The sequence below is a fragment of the Pristis pectinata genome, chromosome 5, assembly GCF_009764475.1.
Source record: "Pristis pectinata isolate sPriPec2 chromosome 5, sPriPec2.1.pri, whole genome shotgun sequence".
Taxonomy (NCBI): Eukaryota; Metazoa; Chordata; class Chondrichthyes; order Rhinopristiformes; family Pristidae; genus Pristis; species Pristis pectinata.
In genome coordinates, this window is record NC_067409.1 from 389,889 (window position 1) to 416,187 (window position 26,299).

A 26,299-nucleotide genomic window follows, 5' to 3' on the forward strand; every position below is an offset into this window, starting at 1 on the left:
TCCCCCTCCCCCCTCACCTCTCCCCCCCCCTCACCTCTCCCCCTCCCCCCCCTCCCCCTCACCTCTCCCCCTCCCCCCCTCCCCTCTCCCCCCCCCCCTCACCTCTCCCCCTCCCCCCCTCCCCCTCACCTCTCCCCCTCCCCCTCTCCCCCTCACCTCTCCCCCTCACCTCTCCCCCTCCCCCCCTCCCCCTCACCCCCTCCCCCCCTCCCCCTCACCTCTCCCCCCCCCTCACCTCTCCCCCCCCTCACCTCTCCCCCCCTCAACTCTACCCCTCACCTCTCCCCCCTCCCCCCCTCCGCCTCCCCCCCTCCCCCCCCCTCCCCCTCCCCCTCCCCCTCCTCCCCCCCTCCCCCTCCCCCTCCTCCCCCCCTCCCCCCTCCCCCTCCTCCCCCCCTCCCCCTCCTCTCCTCTCCCCCTCCTCCCCCCCTCCTCCCCCCCTCCCCCCCCCCTCCCCCCCCTCCTCCCCCCCTCCCCCCCTCCTCCCCCCCCTCCTCCTCCCCCTCCTCCCCCTCCCCCTCCTCCTCCTCCTCCTCCCCCTCCCCCTCCTCCCCCTCCTCCTCCCCCTCCCCCTCCTCCCCCACCGCCTCCCGTTTGGACCCGACCTGCTTCCCCCTCCCCCGATGGAGCCGCCCACCGACCGCTCCAGGGTCACGTGGGCCGGTGGACTTTGACCGGCTGCGCGGGCGCCGCCTCTGCCGTTGCCCCGGTAACCTGGCGGCGGGCGGACGGGATGAGCGCGGCCGAGGTGGACGAGAGGATCAGCCGCAAATATCAGCTGAAGAGGCGGCTGGGCAAGGGGGTGAGTGCGGGGGGGGGGGGGGGGTGAGGGGGGGGGGGGGGAGTGCGGGGGGGGGGGAGTGCGGGGGGGGGGTGCGGGGCCCGGGAGGGCAAGGGGGTGAGTGCGGGGGGGGGGGTGCGGGGCCCGGGAGGGCAAGGGGGTGAGTGCGGGGAGGGGGGGGGGGTGTGGGGCCCGGGGGGGAGGGAAGGGGGTGGTTGTGGGGGGCCAAGGGGGTGAGTGTGGGGCCCGGGGGGGAGGGAAGGGGGTGGTTGTGGGGGGCCAAGGGGGTGAGTGTGGGGCCTGAGGGTGAGTGCGGGGAGGGGGGGGGTGCGGGGCCCGGGGGGAGGGAAGGGAGTGGGTGTGGGGCCTGGGGGTGAGTGCGGGGAGGGAGGGTGCGGGGGGGTGTGGGGCCCGGGGGAGAGGGAAGGGGGTGGGTGTGGGGCCCGGAGGGGTGAGTCCGGGGGTGGGGGGGGTCAAGGGGGTGAGTGCGGGGCTGGGGGGTGAGTGCGGTGGGGGGGAAGGGGCCCGGGGGTGGGGAAGGGGGTGAGTGCGGGGCTGAATGGTCTAAGGGTGGATAAATCTCCCGGACCAGATGGAATGCACCCTCATGTTCTGAAGGAAGTAGCTGTAGAGATTGCCGAGGCTTTAGTAATGATCTTTCAAGAATCAATAGATTCTGGCATGGTTCCGGAGGACTGGAAAATTGCAAATGTCCCTCTGCTATTTAAGAAGGGTGTGAGGCAGCAAAAAGGAAATGTTAGCCTGACATCGGTGGTTGGGAAGCTGTTGGAGTCGGTTGTCAAGGATGAGGTTACAGAGTACCTGGAGGCACATGACAAAATAGGCCGAACTCAGCATGGGTTCCTTAAAGGAAAATCCTGCCTGACAAACCTATTGCAATTTTTTGAGGAAATTACAGGTAGGCTGGACAAAGGAGATGCAGTAGATGTTGGTATTTAGATTTTCAGAAGGCCTTTGATGAGGTGCCACACATGAGGCTGCTAAACAAGGTAAGAGCCCATGGAATTACAGGAAAGTTACGAGCATGGATAGAGCATTGGTGGATTGGCAGGAAACAGAGAGTGGGAATAAAGGGATCCCATTCTGGTTGGCTGCCGGTTACCAGTGGTGTTCCACAGGGGTCTGTGTTGGGGCTGCTTCTTTTTACGTTGTATATCAATGATTTGGATTATGGAATAAATGGCTTTGTGGCTAAGTTTGCCGATGATACAAAGATAGGTGGAGGGGCAGGTAGTGTTGAGGAAATGGAGAGTCTGCAGAGAGACTTGGATAGACTAGGAGAATGGGCAAAGAAGTGGCAAATGAAATACAATGTTGGAAAGTGTATGGTCATGCACTTTGGTAGAAGAAATAAATGGGTAGACTATTACTTAAGTGGGGAGAAAATTCAAAATTCAGAGATGCAAAGGGACTTGGGAGTCCTCCAGGTTGAGTCGGTGGTGAAGAAGGTGAATGGAATCTGTTTATTATCACTGACGTATGTTGTGAAATGTGTTGTTTTACGGCAGCAGTACAGTGAAAAATGTACAAAAATAAATAAATAGTGCAAAAGGGGAATAATGAGGTTGGGTTCATGGGTTCATGGACCGTTCAGAAATCTGATGGCGGAGGGGAACAAGCTGTTCCTGAATCGTTGAGTATGGGTTTTCAGGCTCCTGTACCTCCTCCCTGATGGTACTAACCAGAAGAGGGCATGTCCGAGGTGGTGATGGTCCTTAGTGATGGATGCCGCCTTCTTGAGGCACCGCCTCTTGAAGATGTCCTCGATAGTGGGGAGGGTTGTATCCGTGATGAAGCCTCTTTCGATCCTGCACCTTGGAGGCTCCATTACCAGGCTGTGATGCAACCAGTGAGAATGCTCTCCACTGTACATCTGTGGAAATTTGCAAGAGTCTTTGGTGACAGACCAAATCTCCTCAAACTCCTAATGTAGAGCTGCTGGCGTGCCTTCTTCATGATTGTATCAATGTGTTAGGCCCAAGGTAGATCCTCTGAGAGGTTGATGCCCAGGAAGTTGCTCACCCTTTCCACCACTGACCCCTTTCCACCACTGACCCCTCAATGAAGACTGGTGTGTGTTCTCCCAACTTCCCCTTCCTGAAGTCCAAATCAATTCCTTGGTATTGCTGATATTGAGTGTGAGGTTGTTGTTGTGACACCACTCAACCTGCTGATCTACCTCACTCCTGTACGTCTCTTTATTGCCATCTGAGATTCTACCAACAACAGTATCGTCATCAGTGAATTTATTCCACATTTATAAATTTACATATCAATGTATAAATTTATTGGAAATAACATTTTTCATATAACAGGGTGATCAAAAGTGAACAAATTACTTCAAGTGTGGCCTCACTGGCATCCTGTACAACTGCACCATGATTTCTCAACTTTTACACTCAGTGCCGACTGATGAAGGCCAGCGTGTCAAAAGCCTTCTTCACCACCCTTTCTGCCTGCAATACCCCTTTCAGGGAACCATGTACCTGTACTCCTTGGGCCCTCTGTTGTACAACACTCCCCAGGGCCCTATCGTTCACTGTGAAATTTCTACCCTCATTTGTCTTCCCAAAATGCAACACCTCGCACTTATCCGAATTAAACTCCATTTGCCATTCCTTAGCCCACTGACCCAGTTGATCAGGATCCCTCTGTAAATCCTGATAGCCATTTTAACTGTCAATGACACTATTTTAGTGTCACTTGCAAGCTTACTGAGCCCGCCTTGTGCATTCTCATTCAAGTCATTGATATAGATGACAAACAACAATGGGCCCAGCACCAGCCCCTGGGGAACACCACTAGTTACAAGCCTTCCAGTCCGATAAACGGCCTTCTACCATCACCCTCTGCTTCCTACCATCAAGCCTATTCTGTATCCAATTATCCAGTGAGGATCCCATGCGATCTAACCTTCCAGAGCAGCCTACCGTGTGGAACCTTATCAAAGTCTTTACTGAAGTTGGTATAGACCACGTCTACCGCCCTGCCCTCATCAACTTTGTTGGTCACAGCATCAAAAAAACTCAATCAAATTAGTAAGACATGATATCCCATGCACAAAAGCCATGCTGACTACCCCTAATCAACCCCTGTCTTTCTAGATGTACATGTACAGTATCTGACCTACCACAGATGTCAGACTTACTGGTCTGTAGTTCCCAGGTTTTTCTTTGCAGCCCTTCTTAAATAAAGGCACAACATTCATTACCTTCCTGTCTACTGACATCTCACACCTGATTAACAATGATGCAAATATCGCAGCCAGGGCTCCTGAAATTTCTTTTCCAGTTTCCCACAGTGTTCTTGGATAAACCTGGCCAGGCTCTGGAGGTTTGTCTACCTTCATACCTTTAAAGACATCCAGCACCTTCTCCACTGTAATGTGGACTATACCCAAGACTTCCCCATTTACTTTTTCTAGTTCCAAAGTCTTGTCTTTCTCCACGGCAAAACAGAAGAGAAATTTTCATTAAGGACCTTGCCCATCTCCTGTGGCTCCACACAATGGTGTCCCCTTTAGTCTTTGAGGGGCCCTATTCTCTCTCCAGTTACTCTTTTTCCCTCAATACACAATAATAATTCACTAAATCTCTGGATTCTCTTTAATCTTCTCTGCCAAAGCTATCTCATGGCCCATTTTTTGCCCTCCTGATTTCCTACTTGACTACACTCCCGCATCCTCTATATTCCGCCAGGGATTTGCTTGATCCCAGCTGCCTGTACCTGACCAATGCCTCCTTCTGTTTCCTGACCAGGGCCTCTATATCCCTCATCATCCAGGGTTCCCTACTCCTACCAATCTTGCCCATCACTCCAACAGGAACATGCAGACCTTGTGCTCTCACTTTCAAAGGCCTTCCACTTGCATGTGGTCCCTTTGCCTGCAAATAACCTACTCCAATCAACCTTTGCAAGCTCCTGTCTCACACCGTCAAAATTCGCCTTGCCCCAATTTAGAACTTGAACCTGTGGACCAGTTCTGTCCACTTCCATAACTAATTTAAAACTAACTGAACCATGGTCACTGGTCCCAAAGTGCCCCCCCACTGATACTCAGTCACTTGCGTTTGGCCCATATCCCTCTAAACCATTTCTGTCCATGAACCTGTCCAAGTATCTTCTAAATGTTGTTATTGTACCTTCCTCAACCATTTCCTCTGGCAGCTCGTTCCATCTACTGATCACCCTCTGGGTAAATAAAGTTGCCCCTCAGGTTCCTATTAAATTTCTCCCCTTTCACCTTAAACCTGTGCCCTCTATTTCTTGATTTCCCCAACCTTGGGAAAAAGACTGTGCGCATTCACCCTCTCTATGCCCCTCATGATTTTATAAACCTCTGTAAGGTCACCCCTCAGCATCCGTTGCTCCAGGGAAAACAATTGCAACCCGTCTGGTCTCTCCTAAGTCCTCCAGTCCCAGTAACATCCTTGTGAATCTTTCCTGCACCCTCCCTCACATCCCTCCAAGTGTGCTCTCACCAATGTCTTGTACAGTTGCAACATTAAGATTAAGATCTTATTAATCACATGTACATCGAAACACAGAGTGAAATACATCTCTTTGTGTAGAGTGTTCTGGGGGCAGCCAGCAAATGTCACCACGCTTCCGGTGCCAACATAGCATGCCCATGACTTCCTAACCCGTACATCTTTGGAACGTGGGAGGAAACCGGAGCACCCAGAGGAAACCCACGCAGACATGGGGAGAACGTACAAACTCCTTACAGATGCAGCGGGAATTGATCCTGGGTCGCTGGCACTGTAAAGTGTTACATGACATCCCAACTTCTATACTCAATGTCCTGACTGATGAAGGGCAGTGTGCCAAACACCTTTACCACCTGGTCTACATGTGTTGTCATTTTCAGGGAACTATGTACCTGCACTCGTCAGTCTTTCTGTCCTGAAACACTGTCCAGGGCCCCACCATTTACTGTGTATGTCCTGGCCCAGTCTAACTTCCCACAAAATGCAACACTTTTACGCTCGTCTTCCATCTCCCATTTCCTGACCCACTTTCCAATGCGATCTAGATCCTGTTGTAATTAGATAACCTTCACTGTCCACCAGACCACCAACTTTGGTGTCATCTGCAAACTTACTAACCATGCCAACTACATTCTCATCCAAATCATTAATATAGATGGCAAAGTACAGGGGACCCAGCACCGATCCCTGTGTCACACCGCTGGTCACAAACAACCCTCCACTACCACTCTCTGACCACTTCTAACTCAATTTTTGGATCTAATTGGCTGGCTCACCCTGAATCCCATGTGGTCTTACTTGGATGGGAAAGGTGTAGAGGGTTACAGGCCTGATGAGAGTAAATGGAATTACCAGAGAAAGGCACCGTGGTCGGCATGGATGAGTTGGGCCAAAGGGTCCATTCCTGTCCTGTGTAACTCTCTGATTCTGTACTAATCCCTTTTACCAGCACTTGGTAATTCAAGTTCTCACCTGAAACTTTTTAAATGTTATGAGAATCTTTGCCTCCACCACCCGCTCAGTGCCTTTGGGGAGTTCCAGGGTTTAGACTTGGAGACAGTGAAGGACCGGCAATATATTTCCAAGTCAGAATATTGTCATCACCCAAAATATGTTACTTCACACTAATCTACCTGCAGCTTTCCTTGGTCTCTAATTAACAGCTGAAGAGATAGGAGCCGGAGTAGGTCATCTAGTCTTTCGACGCTGCTCTACCATTCAATACGTTCATGACTGATCTCGGCCTGAAGCCTCCTCTAAATGACCCTTGACTTGAGCACTTGTGCATGGAAAGGTATGGGCCAAGTGCTGGGAGGATGTGTGGATCGGTACCCACTGGTTGGTGTGGATGTGTAGGAGGAATGGCCTGTTTCCACCCTTTACATCTATGACCATGACTTCCACAAATCTGTGTTGGCCTTGAACTTGACTGTGTTGGTATTCAGTGACTCAGAACTACAACTCTCTGGGCAGGAAATTGTGAAAGATTCACAATGCTTTGAGAAAAGAAATTCCTCCTCATTCCACTTTAGCGGAGGGAGTGGGGCACAGAGACAATTATTAAGTCCAACCAGACATATTCATAAATCTTATTTCTAGGCTTATGGAATAGTGTGGAAAGCAATTGATCGACAGACAGGAGAGGTGGTGGCGGTGAAGAAAATCTTTGATGCCTTCAGAAACCAGACAGATGCTCAGGTACCTTGGGGACTGGGATGGAGATTGTTCTGGGTTGATTGTGGGGATCCCAGTGCTCGCTGCCATCTGTACCCCGAATGTGGAGGCTCCCTCCCCAGTCCTGTCATGGTGGGATCCCAGAGCAGGTGCTCTCTGCATTCCTGGTTGGGGTACTTGCTCCCCATTCCTGCCTGCCTGATGGTTGGGGGTCCTGATTTACTGCCAAGCTGAGGGTTATTCACAATCCTGCCACAGGGTGGATCTTCCTTGCTGGGGTGGGGTCTGGGGTACGCTGCTCACTCCTGCCTGGTGAGTTTGCCCTTTCCCAACCTGACCCTCCTCAGCCTGATTTAGGATTGCTTCTCCCTCTAGTTCTGCCATGAGAGGAGGAGAGGGTTTCTCTCCATTTCCTCCTTGGGTTCAGGGGAGCCTCGTCCTCCTGTCAAGAGGAAGGAGTCCTTTCCTGGGTAGTCCCACCCTGTACCTGTCCTTGTGTGGGGCTGGTCCTGTGGAATGGGGAGTGGGGTTTGTTCTGCACTGTCTGATATACTTTTTATTTGTTTTCAGAGGACATTTCGTGAAATTTTGTTTCTTCAGGTGAGTTTCTTATAACACAAAAGAAGGCCATTTTGTCCTTTGGGTCTATGCTGGCTCCCAGGGGAGCAATCCCATTGGCCCCATGGCTCCTCTTTATTTCCTTGTTCCCTTGTAACATTCTCTCATACACGTGCTGATCAGCTCCCCTTATTCTTATTTACCCACACTTGTGGAGCTACAGTTTTTGCTTTGTTCTTTATTTTCTCAGTGCTGGGCATAGGAGGGATAGAATAGGGTGGTACCAAATGACAGGTGAAAAGAGGGATGAGGTTCTACAATATGAGAGCCAGGTAGCAGATTGAAGAGCAGGACCTCAGGTTGATAGCCAGATTCAGTTTCCCATGGGAGGGGTGTGTAAAGTTAGAGGCCATGCATTTAGAACAGTACAGCAACAGGTCCCCGTGCCACCATCTTGTGCCGAATGAATTAAACTAGTAATTAAACGCCTAACTAAACGAATCCCTTCATATCCCTTCATTCTATGCATATTCATGTGCCTATCTAAAAGCCTCTTAAACTCATCTATCGTATTTGCCTCCACTACCACCCCTGGCAGCACATTCCAAACACCCACCAACATTTTAAGACTTTTTAAAAATTAAATATAAAAGTTAACTTCCTTAGCTGGCCAAGAAGGATCAACCTTCACATACAGTCCATGTTCAGAGTCACTGACATTTAGACAGGCAGGATGGAGGGATGTGGTGCACGTGCAGGCAGATGTGCAGTTTAAGTTGGCATCATGGTTGGCACAGACATGGTGGGCTGAAGGGCCTGTCCTATGCTATACTGTTCGATGTTCTATGTTGAATGTAATATCTATGTTCAAGAAACAAGGAAGGCAGAAAGCAGGAGCAGGTGGGTTTGTTAGTCAAACATCTATCTGTGGAAAGTTGCTGGAAGGGTGTAGTGGCACGGCATTTAGAGAGTCACAATAAAGAAAGTCAATATGAAGGGGACATCTCATTTGACAAATCTATTGGAGTTCTTTGTTCCAATGAGCTGGGTGGATAAAGGAGAAGCAGTGGATGCAGTGTTGGGTTTTTGTGCATATTCAAGGTTACTGCACGGGAGATGGTGTTGGGGTAAATACAGAGCACAGGAAAAGGCAGCAGGAGACAACCCCTCTGGCCTGCTCAGCCATTCGTGGCTGATCTACACTTGACCTCGGTTCAGCTCGAGCTGGTGGAGGACTGGGCTGTGGCTGGGGGATTGGTTGTGCTATGGTGGAGGGAGGGAGGGATCCTCGAGCCTCCCCAAAGCTGCAGATGTGTCTGTTCATGTCTTGGAGCTGGAATCCAGCACAGGATGTCTGTTGTGGTGTCAACTCCCCTTGCCACCTGCTGTGCTGGTCCCATTATCAGATGTGCAGGCAGTGCACCATGATGTTTGATCCATAAGCAGGAATTCCTCACCACGTGCCTGCTGGACCGCCTCAGAGAGGGAGTCACACCAGAGCACGTGAACTGCCAGCTGTGTATTACCATCCCTTCTCTGAGATAGTGTCACATAGACAGGGGAGACAGGCAGAGTCTTCTCCCAGGGTGGGAATGTCAAATACCAGAGGGCATGGGTTTAAGGTGAGAGGGGCAATGTTTAAAGGAGATTTGAGATAAGTTATTTTTAAACACAGAGTGGTGGGTGCCGGGGGTGGTGGTGGAAGCAGATACAATAGTGGTGTTTAAGAGACTGTTAGACAGACACAGGAATATGCAGGGGATGGAGGGAGATGGACCTTGTGCAGGCAGATGGGATTAGTTAGAATGGCAAGGTCAGCATAGGCATGGTGGGCTGAAGGGCCTGTTCCTCTGCTGTCCTGCTCTGTTCCATGAGATTGCCAGCTGTATTTCAATATCTCTGTACCTGTCCCATTCAACTCTGTCTTTGCTTCCTAGGAATTTGGAAATCATGGCAATGTAATCAAACTGCTCAATGTCATTCGAGCAGCAAATGACAGGGACATCTACTTGGTCTTTGAGTTCATGGGTAAGGTGCAGAGCTAAAACCCGCCTTGGGTCGGGGGGTGGGGGGGGGGAACTGGGAGATGGAGAGATGGGATCAGGGAAAGTGTTGGAGAGGAGCAGGGTTAGAGAGAGGGTGGGAGGCTCTGTGTCGGGGGGGAGACCCGGGGAGAGGGTCAGAAGGTTTGTGTGTTGGGCGGGGGGGGGGGAAGAGGGTCAGAGGGTCTGTGTGTTGGGGGGGAAGAGGACCCATGTAGTGGAGGGAGTGTGGGAGGGTCCCTGTGTCGGGGGTGGGTGGGAGGGGCTCCATGTAGAGGAGGAGGGGTTCCACCAAGGTTTGTGTGTCAGGGGTTGGGAGGAGCTCCATGTCGGGGAGGGCGATGGGGGGGAGGGGCAGGGTCGTGCTCAGAAGTGGGTGTGGGCAGGCTGGGTTCCAGGGGCTGGGTGGGTTCCAGGGGCTGAGAAAGACACAAAATGCTGGAGGAACTTGGCGGGACAGGCAGCATCTGTGGAAGGAAATGGACAGTGGGCGTTTCAGGTTGAGTCCCTTCATTGGAAGTCCAGATGAAGGGTCTCCACCCGAAACGCCCACTGTCCATTTCCCTCCAGAGATGCCGCCTGACCCACCGAGCTCCTCCAGCACTTTGTGTGTTGCTCCAGAATCCAGCATCTGCCGTCTCCTGTGTCTCTGTGTATCTGAGAGACGCTGGCCTCTCCGGTTGTTACAGAGACGGATTTGCACGCGGTGATAAGGAAGGGAAACCTCCTGAAAGATATTCACATCCGCTACATCCTTTACCAACTGCTGAAGGCCACCAAGTTCATCCACTCGGGAAATGTCATTCACCGGGATCAAAAGGTATGAATCGGACTGACTCCAGCCTCGTTCACAGTCCTGTCCCGTCCCCACCCTCACCCGTCCCGCCCCGTCCCTTCCCTGCCCCACCCTCACCTGCCCCGTCCCGCCCCCCTTCCCCAGCCTCGTTCACTGTTCTGCCCTGCCCCGTCCCGGCTCCTGCTTTAGTTTTGCTTGCCCGCTCCTGCTCTGGTTTCTGCTGCTGTCCTGTAGATCCAATCCCACCACCCCACCCCCCCCCCCCCGCCCCCCCCCCCCCCCCCCGTTCCATTTCCTGCTGTGGCTTTGACCACCACTGCTGGTCCTGCACCGAAAGCAGTTTCCAGCACTGATCCTCGGCTCTGTTCTCATTTCCCAGCCTTCAAACATCCTCCTGGATGCGGACTGTTTTGTCAAACTGTGTGATTTTGGGCTGGCTCGCTGCATCAATCAGATACAAGAGGAGCAGGGGAACCCCGCACTGACGGAGTACGTGGCTACTCGCTGGTATCGAGCACCAGAAATTCTCCTTGCATCTCCCAGGTCAGCTCTTTGGGTTTTTTATTGATTACTTTTTGGAATCTGAGCATTTATTGTACATCCCTAATTGTGCTTGAGAATGTGGTGGTGAGCGGATACCTCATAGAATCATAGTCATTGCGCTGTGTTGTACTGCACTGAAACAGGCCCTTCAGCCCACTGCTTCCATACTGACCTTTTTGTCCAATGGCACTAATCCCATTTGTCCGTATTACAACTGTAAACTTCTCTGCTTTGCCTATCTAAGGTCGAGTGATTGTATTGTCATATCCTCTGGCAGCCAATTCCAGGTATCAGTCACTCTCTGTGTAAACAACTTGTCCCTCAAAGCCCCTTTAAAACTACTTCCTCTCATTTTCAATCTATGCCCTTTTGTTTTTGATAGACCAACCATTGAAAAAAGATTCTGACCGTCTACCCTATAATTTTATACACCACTTTTCGATCATCACTCAGCCTCCTTCACTCCAGAGAAAACAAAGCCAACCTCTCCCCATAACTAAAATCCTCCATTACAGGCAACATGGTGAATCTCCTCTGCACTCTCTCAGTTTAATTACATCTTTCCTATAGCAGGGTGACCGAAACTGAACACAATATTCTAAATGTGGCCTCACCAACATCTTGTACAAATGCATCATAACATCCCAACTTCTATACTCAATGCCCTGACTGATGAAGGCGACTCTGCCAAAAGCCTTCTTCACCACCCTGTCTATCTGTGACACCACTTTCAGGGAACCATCCAATTGTACTCCTAGGTCCCTCTGTTCTACAACACTCCCCAGGGCCCTACCATTTACTGTGAAAATCCTACCCTGATTTGTCTTTCCAAAATGCAACACCTCACCTTATCTGAATTAAACTCCATTTTCCATTCCTCGGCCCACTGACCCAGCTGATCAGGATCCCTCTGTAAATCCTGAACCATCTTCACTGTCAACAACACCACCTATTGTAGTGTCATTTGCAAACTTACTAACCACACCTTGTACATTCACATCCAAATCATTGATATAGATGACAAATAGCAAGTGGCCCAGCACCAACCCCTGGGGAACACCACTAGTCACGGGCTTCCAGTCTGAGAAACAACCTTCAACCATCACTCTCTGCTTCCTACCATCAAGCCTATTGTGTATCCAATTAGCCAGCGCTCCCTGCATCCCATATGATCTTTTCACAGCACCCTACCATGTGGAACCTTATCAAAGGCCTTACTGAAGTCCATATAGACCAGGTCTACTGCCCTGCCCTCACTGGCCTTCAAAAAAATTCAATCAAATTTGTGAGACATGATCTCCACGCATAAAGCCGTGAGATCATCTAATCAACCCCTGTCTTTCCAAATGCTTGTATATCTTATCCCTCAGAATCCCCGCCAGTAGCTTGCCTACCACAGATGTCAGGCTTACTGGTTTTTCCAGGTTTTTCTTTGCAACCATTCTTAGATAAAGGCACAACATTGGAGGTAGAGAGAAGTGGCGAATTTAGTCAAGAAGCAAAAGGAAAAGTATATAAAGCTTAGGAAGCTAGGATCAAATGGAGCATGTGAGGATTATAAAGAAGCCAGAAATGAATTCAAGAAGGGAATTAGGAAAGCCAGGAGGGGCCATGAAAAGTCCTTGGCAAGTAGGATTAAAGATAATCCCAAGGCATTCTCTGCATATATCGAAAGCAAGAGGGTAAGATAAGATATCTTTATTAGTCACGTGTACATTGAAACACACAGTGAAATGCATCTTTTGCATAGTGTTCTGGGGGCAGCCCACAAGTGTTGCCACGCTTCCAGCGCCAACATAGCACACCCACAACTTCCTAACCTGTACGTCTTTGGAATGTGGGAGGAAACCGGAGCACCTGGAGGAAACCCACATAGACATGGGGAGAACGTACAAACTCCTTACAGACAGTGGCTGAAATTGCACCTGGATTGCTGGCGCTGTAAAGCGTTACACTAACCGCTACACTACGGGTAGGACCACTTAAGGATAAAGGAGGGAACATGTGCTTGGAAGTGGAGGATGTAGGTGAGGTCCTTAATAAGTACTTTGCATCAGTATTTACCAAGGAGAAGGACGTGGAGGACAGGGAGATCAGTGCCAAGCATACTAATATGCCAGGGCATTTCGAGATAAAGGAGGAGGTAGTGTTGGGTCTCTTAAAGAACATTAAGATGAATAACTCCCTGGGGACTGATGGGATATACCCCAGGTTATTGAGGGAGGCAGGAGGTGAGATTGCTGGGGCCTCTCTAGCCACAGGCGAGGTCCCAGAGGACTGGCGAGTAGCTAATGTTGTTCCATTATTCAAGAAAGGAAACAGGGATAATCCTGGTAACTAAAGACCGGTGAGCCTCACGTCAGTGGTAGGGAAGTTACTGGAGAGGAATCTTAGGGCTAGGATTTATGAGCATTTGGAAAACCATGGCCTAATTAGGGACAGTCAACATGGCTTTGTGCAGGGCAAGTCATGCTGTACAAACTTGATTGAGTTTTTTGACGAGGGTGATTGATGAAGGTAGAGCTGTGGATGTAGTCTACATGGATTTTAGTAAGGCGTTGACAAGGTCCCACATGGGAGGCTCGTTCAGAAGATTAAGATACATGGGATCCACGGTGAATATGCTGCTGATTCAGAACTGGCAGGCCTATAGAAGATAGAGGGTTCTTCTACAGGCACGCCGGTTCTGTAGTACTCAATGGGACTTATTCTAGCTGGAGGTCTGTGGCTGGTGGTGTCCCTCAGGGATCCATACTGGGACCTCTGCTGTTTGTGATGTATATAAATGACCTGGATGAAAATGTAGATGGGTGGGTTAGTAAGTTTGCAGATGATATGAGGATTAGGGGTGTTGTGGATAGTGTAGAAGACTGGCAAAGGATACAGCGGGATACAGATCAGTTGCAGATATGGGCGGAGAAATGGCAGATGGAGTTCAACACAGCCAAATGTGAGGTGTTGCACCTTGGGAGATCAAAAGTAAAGAGACAGGACACTGTTAGTGGCAGGACACTTAACAGTGTTAATGAACAGAGTGATCTTGGGGTCCAAGTTCATAGCTCAATGAAAGTGGTTACACAGGTTGATAGGGTGCTAAAGAAGGCATATGGCATGCTTGCCTTCATTAGTCGAGACATTGAGTTCAAGAGTCAGGAAGTAATGCTGCTGCTTTATAAAACTCTAGTTAGGCTGCATCTGATTGGCACAAGAATGTGGGGGAAATGGTAGGATATGGACATTGTGTAGGCAGAAGGGATTAGTTTCGTTGGGCATTTGATTACTAATTTAATTGGTTTGGCACAACATTGTGGGCCGAAGGGCCTGTTCCTGTTCTATCAGCTACCCTAACATTACCAGCACTTCATCGCTAACAATGATGCACATATCTCAGCCAGGGCTCCCGCAATTTCTTCTCTAGCTTCCCACGGTGTTCTAGGATATACCTGATTAGGCCCTGGAGATTTAACTACCTTCTTGCTCTTTAAGATATCCTGTAGCTCCTCTGCTGTAATGAAGACTATCCACAAGATCTCCCCATTAACTACCTCAAGTTCCAAAGTCTTAATGTCCCTCTCCTTCTCCATGGTAAAAACAGGAGAAATATTCATTGAGGACCTCACCCATCTCCTGTGGCTCCACACAAAGATGTCCACTTTGGTCCCACTTTTCCCTAAATAAAATCTCTTTGGATTCTCCTTAATCTCCTCTGCCAAAACCATCTTATGCCTCCTTTTTGCCCTTCTGATTTCCTTCTTGATTCCCTATATTTCTGCATCCTCTTTACTCATCCAGGGATTCGCTTGATCCCAGCTGTCTGTACCTGACCTATGCCTCATTTCTCTTGACAAGAGCATCAATATCCCTCCTCATCCAGGGTTCCCTTCTCCTGCCAGCCTTGCCTTTCACTCTAACAGGAACGTGCAGACCTTGAGCTCTCACTGTCTCACCTTTGAAAGCCTCCCACTTGCCTGTGGTCCCTTTGCCCACAAACAACCTGCTTCAATCAATCTTTGCAAGTTCACGTCTAATACCATCAAAATTTGCCTTGCCGCAATATAGAACTTGAACCTGTGGACCAGTTTTGTCCCTTTCCACAACTAATTTAAAGCTAATAGAACTATGGTCACTGGTCCCAAAGTGCTCCCCCACTGACACCTCAGTCACCTACCCTGCCCTCTTTCCCAAGAGTAGGTCAATCTTTGCCCTCTCCCTGCTATGGCCCTCTATATATTGCCTGAGGTAACTTTCCTGAACACACTTAAACCCTTAGCACTATGGCAGTCTACATTAGGAAAATTAAAATCCCCCACTATAACAACCCTATTATTCTTGCAACTTCTGCAATCTCCCTGCATATTTGTTCCTTTAATTCCTGTTGACTATTTGGGAGCCTACAATGTGATCATCTCCTTATTATTTCTCAGCTCCACCCATAAAGCCAGACTGGACGATCCCTCAGTGATTTCATCTCAGACTACTACTGAGACGTTCTCCTTATTCAGAAATGCAACTCCCCCTCCCCTTTTTCCTCCACCTTTATCCCGCCTAAATCACCTGTACCCTGGAACATTCAGCTGCCAGTGCTGTCCCTCCCTTAGCCATGTTTCTGTAATGGCTATAATATCCATGCCCTGAGTTCATCAGCTTTGCATGTCAGGCCTCTTACATTGAAATAAATGCAATTTAATCCAGCAGTCTAATGTTCCAACTTTTATATTCTAGGTCCTGACCTATGAAGGCAAGCATCACCTTATCTACCTATGTTGCTACTCTCGGGGAATTATGGACTTGAACCCTGAGGCCCCACTATAATCAACGTTCTGTTCATCAACGTTCCTCCGTGCCCCACCAACTTGACTTCCCAAAATGCATCTCCTGTCCCTTGTCAGGATTAAGTTCCATCTGCCAACATTCCAACTTTCCATCTCATCTGTATCCTGCTGAGGCCTTTCTCGCTATCCACAACACCACCAACTTTTGTGTCACCTGCAGACTTACTAATTGTACCTCCTCCAATCACATTCTAGTCATTAATATATATCACAAACAACAAGGGTCCCAGCACCAATCCCTCTGGTACACCACTGGTACAGACGTCCAGTAGGTAAAGCATCCTTCTACCACTACACACTGCCTCCTATTACAATTTTGGATCCAATTACCCTGGATCCCAAGTCCCTTAGCCTTCAGGACCAGCCTCCCATGCAGGATCTTGTCAAATGCCTTTAGTCATAGAGCACTGCAACATAGCAACAGGCCCTTTGGCCCATTTAGTCCATGTCAGCCTGGTTTTCTGCCTAGTCCCATCTACCTGCACCCAGACCATATCTCTTCAAATTCCTCTCATCCATGCACCCATCCAAACTTCTCTTAAATGTTACAATTGAACCCACATCTGCCACTTCCTCTGGCAGCTCGTTCCACACTCGCACCACCCTCTGAGTGAGGAAGTTCCCCCTCAGATTCCCCTTAAATATTTCACCTTTCACCCTAGACTTATGACCTCTAGTTCTAGTCTCACCCAACCTGAGGAGACAAAACCTGCATGCATTCACCCTATCTATCCCCCTCATAATTTTGTATACCTCTATAAGATCTCCCCTCATTCTCTTGTGCTCCAGGGAATAAAGTTCTAACCTATTCAACCTCTCCCTGTAACTCAGGTCCTCAAGTCCAAGCAACACTGTAAATTTTCTCTGCACTCTTTCAAGCTTATTGATATTTCCATAGACTCTATATATAAACAAATTCTACTGTCCTGACTTCATCAATCTTCTTAATTACCTCAAAAACACTGAATCAAATTAGTGAGTGGATTTCTCCTGCACAAAGCCATGTTAATTATCCCTAATCTGCGCCTGCCTTTCCAGATGTACATAAACGTAGAATATTGAACAGTACAGCACAGGAACGGGCCCTTCGGCCCACTACGTTGTGCCAAACTAATTAAACTAGTTATTAAATGCTTAACTAAACTAATCCCTTCTGCCTGCACAATGTCCATATCCCTCCATTCTCTGCACACCGATGTGCCTCTCTGAGAGCCTCTTAAACGGCTCTATCTTATCTGCCTCCACCACCACCCCAGGCAGTGCATTCCAGGCACCCACCACTCTCTGTGTCTTCTTAAAAAAAATTTGCCCCACACATCTCCTTTGAACTTACCGCCTCTTTACCTTAAAACCACAGTTCCTTGAAAGTGGCGTCACAGGTAGACAGGGTTGTAAAGAAGGCTTTTGGCATCCTGGCATTCATAAATCAAAGTATTGAGTACAGGAGTTGTGATGTTATGGTGAGGTTGTATGAGACATTGGTGAGGCCAAATTTGGAGTATTGTGTGCAGTTCTGGTCACCTAACTATAGGAAGGATATCAGTAAGATTGAAAGAGTGCAGAAGAGATTTACTAGAATGTTGCCGGGTCTTCAGGAGTTGAGTTACAGGGAAAGACTGAACAGGTTAGGACTTTATTCCTTGGAGCGCAGAAGAATGAGGGGAGATTTGATAGATGTTTACAAAATTATGAGGGGTATAGACAGAGTAAATGCAAGTAGGCTCTTTCCACTTAGATTAGGAGAGATAAGTACGAGAGGACATGGCTTTAGGGTGAAAGGGGAAAGGTTTAGGGGGAACATTAGGGGGAACTTCTTCACTCAGAGAGCTGCCATCTGACGTGGTAAATGCGGGCTCACGCTTAAGTTTTAAGAATAAATTGGATAGATACATGGATGGGAGAGGTCTGTAGGGTTATGGACTAGGTGCAGGTCAATGGGACTAGCAGAATAAAGTTTTGGCACAGACTAGAAGGGCCAAATGGCCTGTTTTCTGTGCTGTAGTGTTCTATGGTTCTAAAACCATGCCCTATGGTATTAAATCTTATTTTTTGGGATTTCTCCAATAATTTTTCTACTACTGATATAAAGCTCACTGGCCTGTAGTTACCTGGTTCATCCCTGCTGACTTAAATGAAGGAATAGAAAGAGTAGACAGCCAGCGCCTCTTTCCCAGGGCACCAATGCTCAATACAAGAGGGCATGGCTTTAAAATAATGGGTGGGAAGTTCAAGGGAGATATCAGAGGGGGGTTTGTTACCCAGAGAGTGGTTGGTGCATGGAATGCGCTGCCTGGGATGGTGGTGGAGGCAGGTACATTGGTCAAATTCAAGAGATTGCTAGATAAACATATGGAGGAATTTAAAATAGAGGGATATGTGGGGGGTGGGGCTAGATAGTCTTAGGTGAGGTTTAAAGGTCGGCACAACATTGTGGGCTGAAGGGCTTGTATTGTGCTGTACTGTTCTATGATTCTATGAACAACATGAGCTATTGCCTAGTCTTCTGGCACCAAAAGTCTCCATCAGGGCCTAGCTATCTCCTGCCTTGTTTCCCCACAGCATCCTGGGATAGATCTCGTCTGGCCCTGTGGATTTATCAACCTTGATGAATCCCATGACATCTAACACCTTCTTAATACTGACCCGCTCCAGGTGATCCCTCCCTGTACTCACTATCTTCTGTGTTCTTTTCCCTGGTGAATACAGAGGGAAGTTTTCATTTCTGACCTTGCCCACATCCCCTGGCTCCACACATGAAGCACCCCTTTGGTCCCAAAGGACCCATTCTTTCCCTGGCTGCCTTCTTGCTCCTGACCTACGTATAGAATGTCTTGGGACTCTCCTTAATCTTATTTGCCAAGTATATTTCATGGCCCTTTTTTTGCCCTCCCAATTTCTATCTTATGTTCTCTAGTAAGGTGAGTAATGTTGCTGTAGTCCATCTGCTTTCAACCACATGGCCCTGTGACTGCCTTTCAACTGCACAGTGCCATGAGTAATTGCTGTTCTGTTGAAGCCATGGTAGCCATGCTCTCTGAAGCACCAGTAAAAATGACCACATGATGTGCTGTAATGATTTTGGCCAAGGAATAAACATCATGCAGATACCAAGTTGCTGTTCCTGTTGGAGTATCTGGAGGGGTTGCTGTTGGAATTCTGGCTGCATTTCTGCCCCATGTTCCTGATCTTTGGGCACCCAGTGAGAGGGCAGGGGGTGGAAGAGGTGGTCCATGGACTTACTCATCAGGCTGCTCCTGAGCCTGCCCAATGTGGCCATTCACAGGTCCAGGCAGCCGGCCTTTGGGGGCTCCATCCAAGCCAACTGCCTGCCCCTCATCTGGGTTACATTTGTTCCTGGGTGTCCCTGGAGAGGGAGCATGTGGTGTCAGCTGCAAGCATTCCAGCACTGATGGGCACCGCAGGGGCTGGAGTACATTGCGGACAAGGAGGATAAAGTTTCAATATAATAGAACGTAGAACAGTACAGCACGGGAACAGGCCCTTCGGCCCAATCCCATCTGCCTGTCCATGGTCAATAAACCTCCATCCCCTGCAGTTCATGTGTCTGTCTAAATGCCCCTTAAGCATCACTATCGTATCAGCCCCAACACCCACGGCAGCATGTTCCTCGCACCTACCACTCTCTGTGTTTATAAAACAAAATAGCAGCTGGCCTCATAAATCTACTTTGAACTTGCCCCCCTCACCATAAAGCTATGCCTACTAGTACCTGACATTTCCACCCTGGGATAAAGACTCCAATTATTATAATTATTTGTTGATTGGTTTTATAAACTTATTTTAAAATGAAACAAGTGTCATATGGATGGGTTGATTGCACCTTGGCCTGAGCTGGTTAGTGATCACAAGCTCAGCACTGGGAGGAACCCAGTGCTTCCAGTGTCGTGCTGGCCACAGCTCAGAGACATGGAAGTGGGTACACATTGATTAAGGATCTTTCTCCTCCAACACACCCTAGTGAGATGCTGGCTATCTGGATTAGAAGGGACTTTAATCCTATAACAAGGGTGGAGGCCTTGGGAAGATTATCAAAATATACGAAGGTTATGGAGGATGATAGCAAAGTCCATGCTGTGTACTCAGTGAGAGAGAGAGAGATTAGGTTCAGAAACAAATGTTGGAAGCAGAACAGAATAGCTGATGAAAATACAGTGGAAACAATAACAGGGAGTGTGATCTGTTAACATGGGTTTAAGGTCAGGGCAGAAGAGCAATGGGCTAATTGGTTTCTCTCCACACTGCCACAGGTAAAGTAAATTCATTAGCTTGAAGGTAGTGTTGGAATAGCATAGTGAGACCCGGTTACAAACTGGCATCACAAGACTGCAGATACGGGAATCTGGAGCAAAAAACAAACTGTTGAAGGAACATCTGTGGAGGAAGAGGGATGGTTGAAGGTTCAGGTCAAGACTCTGCATTGGGACTTGCGTGCCTGAGGGAAGTATTATAGGTGAAAAGGGCAAGGGAATCAGGATAGATGGAGGGCATGTGGTGTTGGCAGGAAGTGGGATCCTGGCACAGGGTCAGGTGCTGTGGACATTTATACTCTGGTTGCTTAGGTTTACTTTGATGGAAAGAATTCAGGGGAATCAAAACTAAGTTAAATGTATCTCTTTATACAGATACACCAAAGGCGTGGACATGTGGAGTGTTGGGTGTATTTTAGGAGAAATGCTGCTCGGGAAACCGCTGTTTCCAGGAACTTCCTCAATAAATCAAATTGAAAGAATCATGAGTGTAATTCCAGCCCCCTCAAATGAAGGTACATTCCTCCTATGATGTCGCTGCACTCAGATACTCTTGTTAGTCTGGCTGGAGGTCTGTGACAAGTGGTGTTCCGTTGGGATCAGTGCTGGTACCTCTATGAACAAAAATGTAGATGGGTGCGTTAGTAAATTTGCAGACGACAAAAATTGGTGGAGTTGCAGACAGTGATGAAGGTTGTCAAAGGATGCAGCAGGATATAGATCAGTTACAGTTATGGGCAGAGAAATGGCAGGAGGAATTTAGTGTGAGCAGTTGTACTCTGAGAGGTCAAATGTAAGGGAAAAGTATGCAGTTAATGGCAGGATCCTTAACATTGATGTACAGAGGAATCTTGGGGTACAAGTCCACAGCTTCCTGAAAACGGCAGCACAAGTAGATAGGGTGGTAAAGAAGGCATATGCCATGCTTTCCTTCACTGGTCGGGGCACTGAGTGTAAGAGTCAGGAAGTCACGTTGCAGTTGTATAAAACTTTGGTTAGGCTGCACTTAGAGTATTGTGTGCAGTTCTGGTCGCCTCATTACAGGAAGGGTGTGGAGGCTTTAGAGAGGGTGCAGAAGAAGTTCACCAGGCTGCTGTCTGGATTAGAGGGTATGAGCTATAAGAGTGGTTGGACAAACTTGAATTGTTTTCTGTGGAGCATCGGAGGCTTGAGGCGAGACCTGATAACAGTTTATAAAATATGAGAGGCACAGATAGGGTAGATCGTCTTTCTCCCCAGGATGGAAATGTCGAATACTAGAGGGCATAGCTTTAAGGTGAGAGGGGAGATGTTTAAAGGAAATTTAGGAGGCAAGTTTTTTTTTGCCTGTGTGGTAGGTGCCTGGAATGAGCTGCCAGTGTGGTTTCTTTGTTTCCAAGTCTTTGCTGACAGAAGTATTTAAGATTATGAGGGGCCCAGATAGGGTAGATGGTCAGAGTCTTTTTCCCATATTAAGGCTATTGAAAGCAAGACTGCATTTGTTTCGGGGGAGTGGAAGGAGTTTTACTTCAGAAGTACATAGCACAGCACAGCGCAGCCACAGCCCCTTCAGGCCACACTGTCTGTGCTGAACATGATGCCAAATTACCACCCTTTCGACTTGTGATGCCAATTTCAGGGATCTGTGGACTTGGACACAGTGATATAATTTAGGGAATTATAGGCCAGTGAGCTTCACATCACTGGTAGGGAAGCTATTGGAGAGGATTTACTCGCATTTGGAAGAAGCGGGGCCAATCAGGGACAGTCAGCATGGCTTTGCATGGGGCAGTTCATGCCTTACAAACTTGATTGAGTTTTTTGAGGAAGCAATGAAGGTGATTGATAGGGAAAGGCCAATTTTGGAGGCATTAAGCGGGAACTTGCAGAGGTTGATTGGTGATCTTTAAGGAGACCTATTCTCTCCCTAGCCACCTTCTTACTTTTGATATACCTGTAGAATTCTTTGGGATTTTCCTAAACCTTGCCTCCAAGATCCATCTCTTGCCCTCTCTTTTTGCCCTCCTGATTTCCCTCGTGTACTCTTACACTTCTTATACTCGTTGAGGGATTCCTGATGTATGTCTCCTTTTTCCTGACCAGAGCCTCAATATCTCATCAGCCAAGGTTCCCTAAACTTGTCAGCCTTGCCTTTCATCCTAACAGGAACGTGCTGCCCCTGAACTCTTGATATGGCACTTTTAAAAGCCTCCCACTTGTCAGATGTCCCTATACCTGCAAATAGTCTCACCCAATCAACCTCTGCAAGTTCCCGCCTAATGCCTCCAAAATTGGCCTTTCCCTATCAATCACCTTCATTGCTTCCTCAAAAAACTCAATCAAGTTTGTAAGGCATGAACTGCCCCATGCAAAGCCATGCTGACTGTCCCTGATTGGCCCTGCTTCTTCCAAATGCGAGTAAATCTTCTCCAATAGCTTCCCTACCAGTGATGTGAAGCTCACTGGCCTATAATTCCCTGAATTATTCCCATTTCCCTTCTTGAAGGAACAATATTGGCTAATCTCCAGCACTCTGGGACCTTGTCTATGGCTAGAGAGGACACAAAAATCTTGGTCAAGACTCCTACAATCTCATCTCTTGCCTCTCTCAATAACCTCGGGTATATTCCATCAGGCTCTGGGGACTTATTCACCTTAATGTTCTTCAAGAGACCCAATACATAAGAACATAAGAAATAGGAGCAGGAGGAGGCCATCTGGCCTGTTGAGCCTGCTCCACCATTCAATAAGATCGTGGCTGATCTGGCCATGGACTCAGATCCACCTACCTGCCTTTTCCCCGTAACCCTTAGTTCCCCTACTATGTAAAAATCTATCTAACTGTGTCTTAAATATACTTAATGAGGTAGTCTCCACTGCTTCCCTGGGCAGAGAATTCCACAGATTCACAAAGCAGTTTCTCCTCATCTCCGTCCTAAATCTATTCCCCCGAACCTTAAGGCTATGTCCCCTAGTTCTAGTCTCACCTACCAGTGGAAATAACCTTCTTGCCTCTATCTTATCTAGCCCTTCCATAATTTTATGTTTCTATAAGATCCCCTCTCATTTTTCTGAATTCCAGCAAGTATAGTCCCAGATGACTCAATCTCTCCTCATAGGCTAACCCCCTCATCTCCGGAATCAACCTGGTGAAATTCCTCTGCACCGCCTACTAAGCCAGTATATCTTTCCTCAAGTAAGGAGACCAGAACTGCACGCAGTACTCCAGGTGCAGCCTCACCAGCACCCTGTACAGTTGCAGCATAACCTCCCTGCTCTTAAATTCAATCCCTCCAGCAATGAAGGCCAACATTCCATTTGCCTTCTTGATAACCTGTTGCACCTGCAAACCAACCTTTTGTGATTCATGCACAAGCGCTTCCAAGTCCCTCTGCACAACAACACACTGCAATCTTTCACCATTTAAATAATAATCTGATCTTATATTTTTCCTTCCAAAGTGGATGACCTCGCATTTACTAACATTGTACTCCATCTGCCAGACCCTCGCCCACTCACTTAATCTATCTATATCTCTCTGCAGACTCCCCGCATCCTCTGTACAATTTGCTTTTCCACTCAATTTAGTGTTATCAGCAAACTTAGATATGCTACACTTCCAAATTGTTAATGTATATCGTGAACAGTCGCGGGACCCCACTCACCACTGATTGCCAACCAGAGAAACGCCCATTTATCCCAACTCTCTGCTTTCTATTGGTTAACCAATCCTCTATCTATGCTAATACCTTACCCCAACTCCATGCATCCTTATGGATAATACCACCATGACCTTGATCTCAAAATGCCCCAGCATATTAGTATGCCCAGCACCTCCATGTCCTTCTTGGTGAATACCAATGCAAAGTTCTCATTTAGTACCTCACCTGGATCCTCTGACTCCAGGCATAATTTCCCTCCTTTATCCTTGAATGGTGGGACAGAGGTGACCTGTACAAGAGGGACAGGTTGCACCTGAAGAAGAGGGGGACCAATATCCTGGCGAGCAGATATGCTAATGCTACTACGCAGGGTTTAAACTCAGAGAGTGGGATCCAAATCAGATTGGAGGCTGAGAGTTGAGACAGAATTCAATGATCGTAAGGTCAGTGGACAAGTCAAGCAGCAGCATAGCAGGGAGCGAAGAAAGACTTGGATTAAATTGCATTCATCTCAATGCAAGAGGCCTGACAGGTAAGTTTGCAAAACAACAAATTTCACAACATATATGTCAGTGATAATAAACCTAATTCTGTCTGAACTCTGGGATTGTCCAATGAGGCTTTATGGGCAGAGCTGAGAAGATATAGAAGATATAGAAGAAGATATAGAAGCTGAAAAGAAGATATTTAATTGGGGAAGGGCGAACTATGAGGCTATAAGGAGAGAACTTGGGAGTGTAAAGTGGGATGTCCTTTTTGAAGGGAAATGTACCATGGAGATGTGGTCGATGTTCGGGGATCTTATGCAGGATGTTAGGGATAAATATGTCCCGGTGAGGCAGAGAAGGAATGGCAGGGTGAAGGAACTGTGGGTGACGAGAGAGGTGGAACGACTAGTTAGGGAGAAGAAGGTAGCATACATAAGGTATAAGCAGCAAGGTTCAGACAGGGCCCGTGAGGAATATAGAGTAGCGAGGAAGGAACTTAAGAAAGGGCTGAGGAGAGCTAGAAGGGGACATGAAAAGGTGTTGGCTAGTAGGGTTAAGGAAAATCCCAAGGCCTTTTTCACGTACGTGAAGGGTAGGAGGATGGCTAGGGTAAAGGTAGGTCCGATTAAAGACAAAGGTGGGAGAATGTGCCTGGAGGCGGCGGAAGTGGGAGAAGTTCTCAATGAGCACTTCTCTTCGGTATTCACCAAGGAGAGGGGTCTTGATGACGTGGAAGGGAGTGCTGGTAAGGGTAATGTTTTCGAGGTTGTAGATATCAAGAGAGAGGATGTGTTGAAGTTGTTAAATAATATCAAGACAGATAAATCTACGGGGCCTGACGGGATTTTCCCCAGGCTGCTTCGAGAGGCGAGGGAGGAGATTGCTGAACCGCTGGTAAGGATCCTTGAGTCCTCGTTGTCCACGGGGATGGTACTGGAGGATTGGAGGGTGGCGAATGTTGTCCCCTTGTTCAAAAAAGGTAGTAGGGATAGTCCACGGAATTACAGACCGGTGAGCCTTACGTCTGTGGTGGGTAAGCTGTTAGAAAGGATTCTAAGGGATAGGATCTATGAACACCTGGAGAATCATGGACTGATTAGGGACAGCCAGCATGGATTTGTGAAGGGAAGATCTTGCCTCACAAGCCTGATAGAGTTCTTTGAGGAGGTGACCAGGAAGATTGATGAGGGTAGTGCAGTGGATGTGGTCTATATGGATTTTAGTAAGGCGTTTGACAAGGTTCCTCATGGTAGTCTTCTTCAGAAGATCAGAGGCCAAGGGATCCAGGGAAGCTTGGCTGTGTGGATTAGGAATTGGCTTGCCTGTAGAAAGCAGAGGGTTGTGGTGGAAGGAGTGCCCTTGGATTGGAGGGCAGTGACTAGTGGTGTCCCGCAGGGATCGGTTCTGGGACCTCTACTTATTTGTGATATTTATAGATGACTTAGATGAGGGGGTGGAAGGCTGGGTTAGTAAGTTTGTGGACGGCACTAAGATCGGTGGTGTTGTGGATAGTGTGGAGGGATGTCAGAACTTACAGAGGGATATTGTCAGGATGCAGAGCTGGGCTGACAAGTGGCAGATGGAGTTCAATCAGGAGAAGTGTGAGCTGGTACACTTTGGAAGGACAAACTTCAGGGCAGAGTACAGGGTAAATGGCAAGGTATTTGGCAGTGTGGAGGAGCAGAGGGATCTGGGGATCATATTCACAGTTCACTGAAAGTTGCCTCACAGGTGGATAGAGCAGTTAAGAAGGCCTATGGGATGTTAGCTTTCATAAATCGTGGGATTGAGTTTAAGAGCCGCGAAGTGATGATGCAGCTTTACAAAACTCTAGTTAGGCCACACTTGGAGTACTGTGTTCAGTTTTGGTCGCCGCATTATAGGAAGGATGTGGAGGCATTGGAGAGGGTGCAGAGGAGATTTACCAGGATGCTGCCTGGATTAGAGCGTATGCAATATGAGCAAAGGCTTAAGGTGCTAGGGCTTTATTCACTGGAAAGGAGGAAGATGAGAGGAGACATGATAGAGGTATATAAAATATTGAGAAGAGTAGATAGAGTAGGCAGCCAGCGCCTCCTTCCCAGGGCACCAATGCTCAAGATGAGAGGGCATGGCTTTAAGGTTATGGGTGGGAGGTTCAGGGGAGATGTCAGGGGGAGGTTTTT

At 48.2% G+C, this 26,299-nt stretch overlaps 1 protein-coding gene across 5 annotated transcripts in view; it reads left to right on the forward strand.

The window, feature by feature from the left end:
- The first annotated feature begins 681 nt into the window (after nt 1–681).
- Nucleotides 682–26,299, forward strand: part of mapk15 (mitogen-activated protein kinase 15) — a 62,062-nt gene continuing 36,444 nt past the window's right edge. For all 5 annotated transcript variants that reach the window (XM_052017024.1, XM_052017025.1, XM_052017023.1 and 2 more), the window contains exons 1-7: nt 682–802; nt 6,892–6,990; nt 7,537–7,566; nt 9,462–9,552; nt 10,256–10,386; nt 10,742–10,905; nt 20,381–20,520. In XM_052017024.1, the coding sequence (XP_051872984.1) occupies nt 734–802; nt 6,892–6,990; nt 7,537–7,566; nt 9,462–9,552; nt 10,256–10,386; nt 10,742–10,905; nt 20,381–20,520 (724 nt within the window). In that variant the 5' untranslated portion in view covers nt 682–733. The remainder of the gene's footprint in view (nt 803–6,891; nt 6,991–7,536; nt 7,567–9,461; nt 9,553–10,255; nt 10,387–10,741; nt 10,906–20,380; nt 20,521–26,299) is intronic.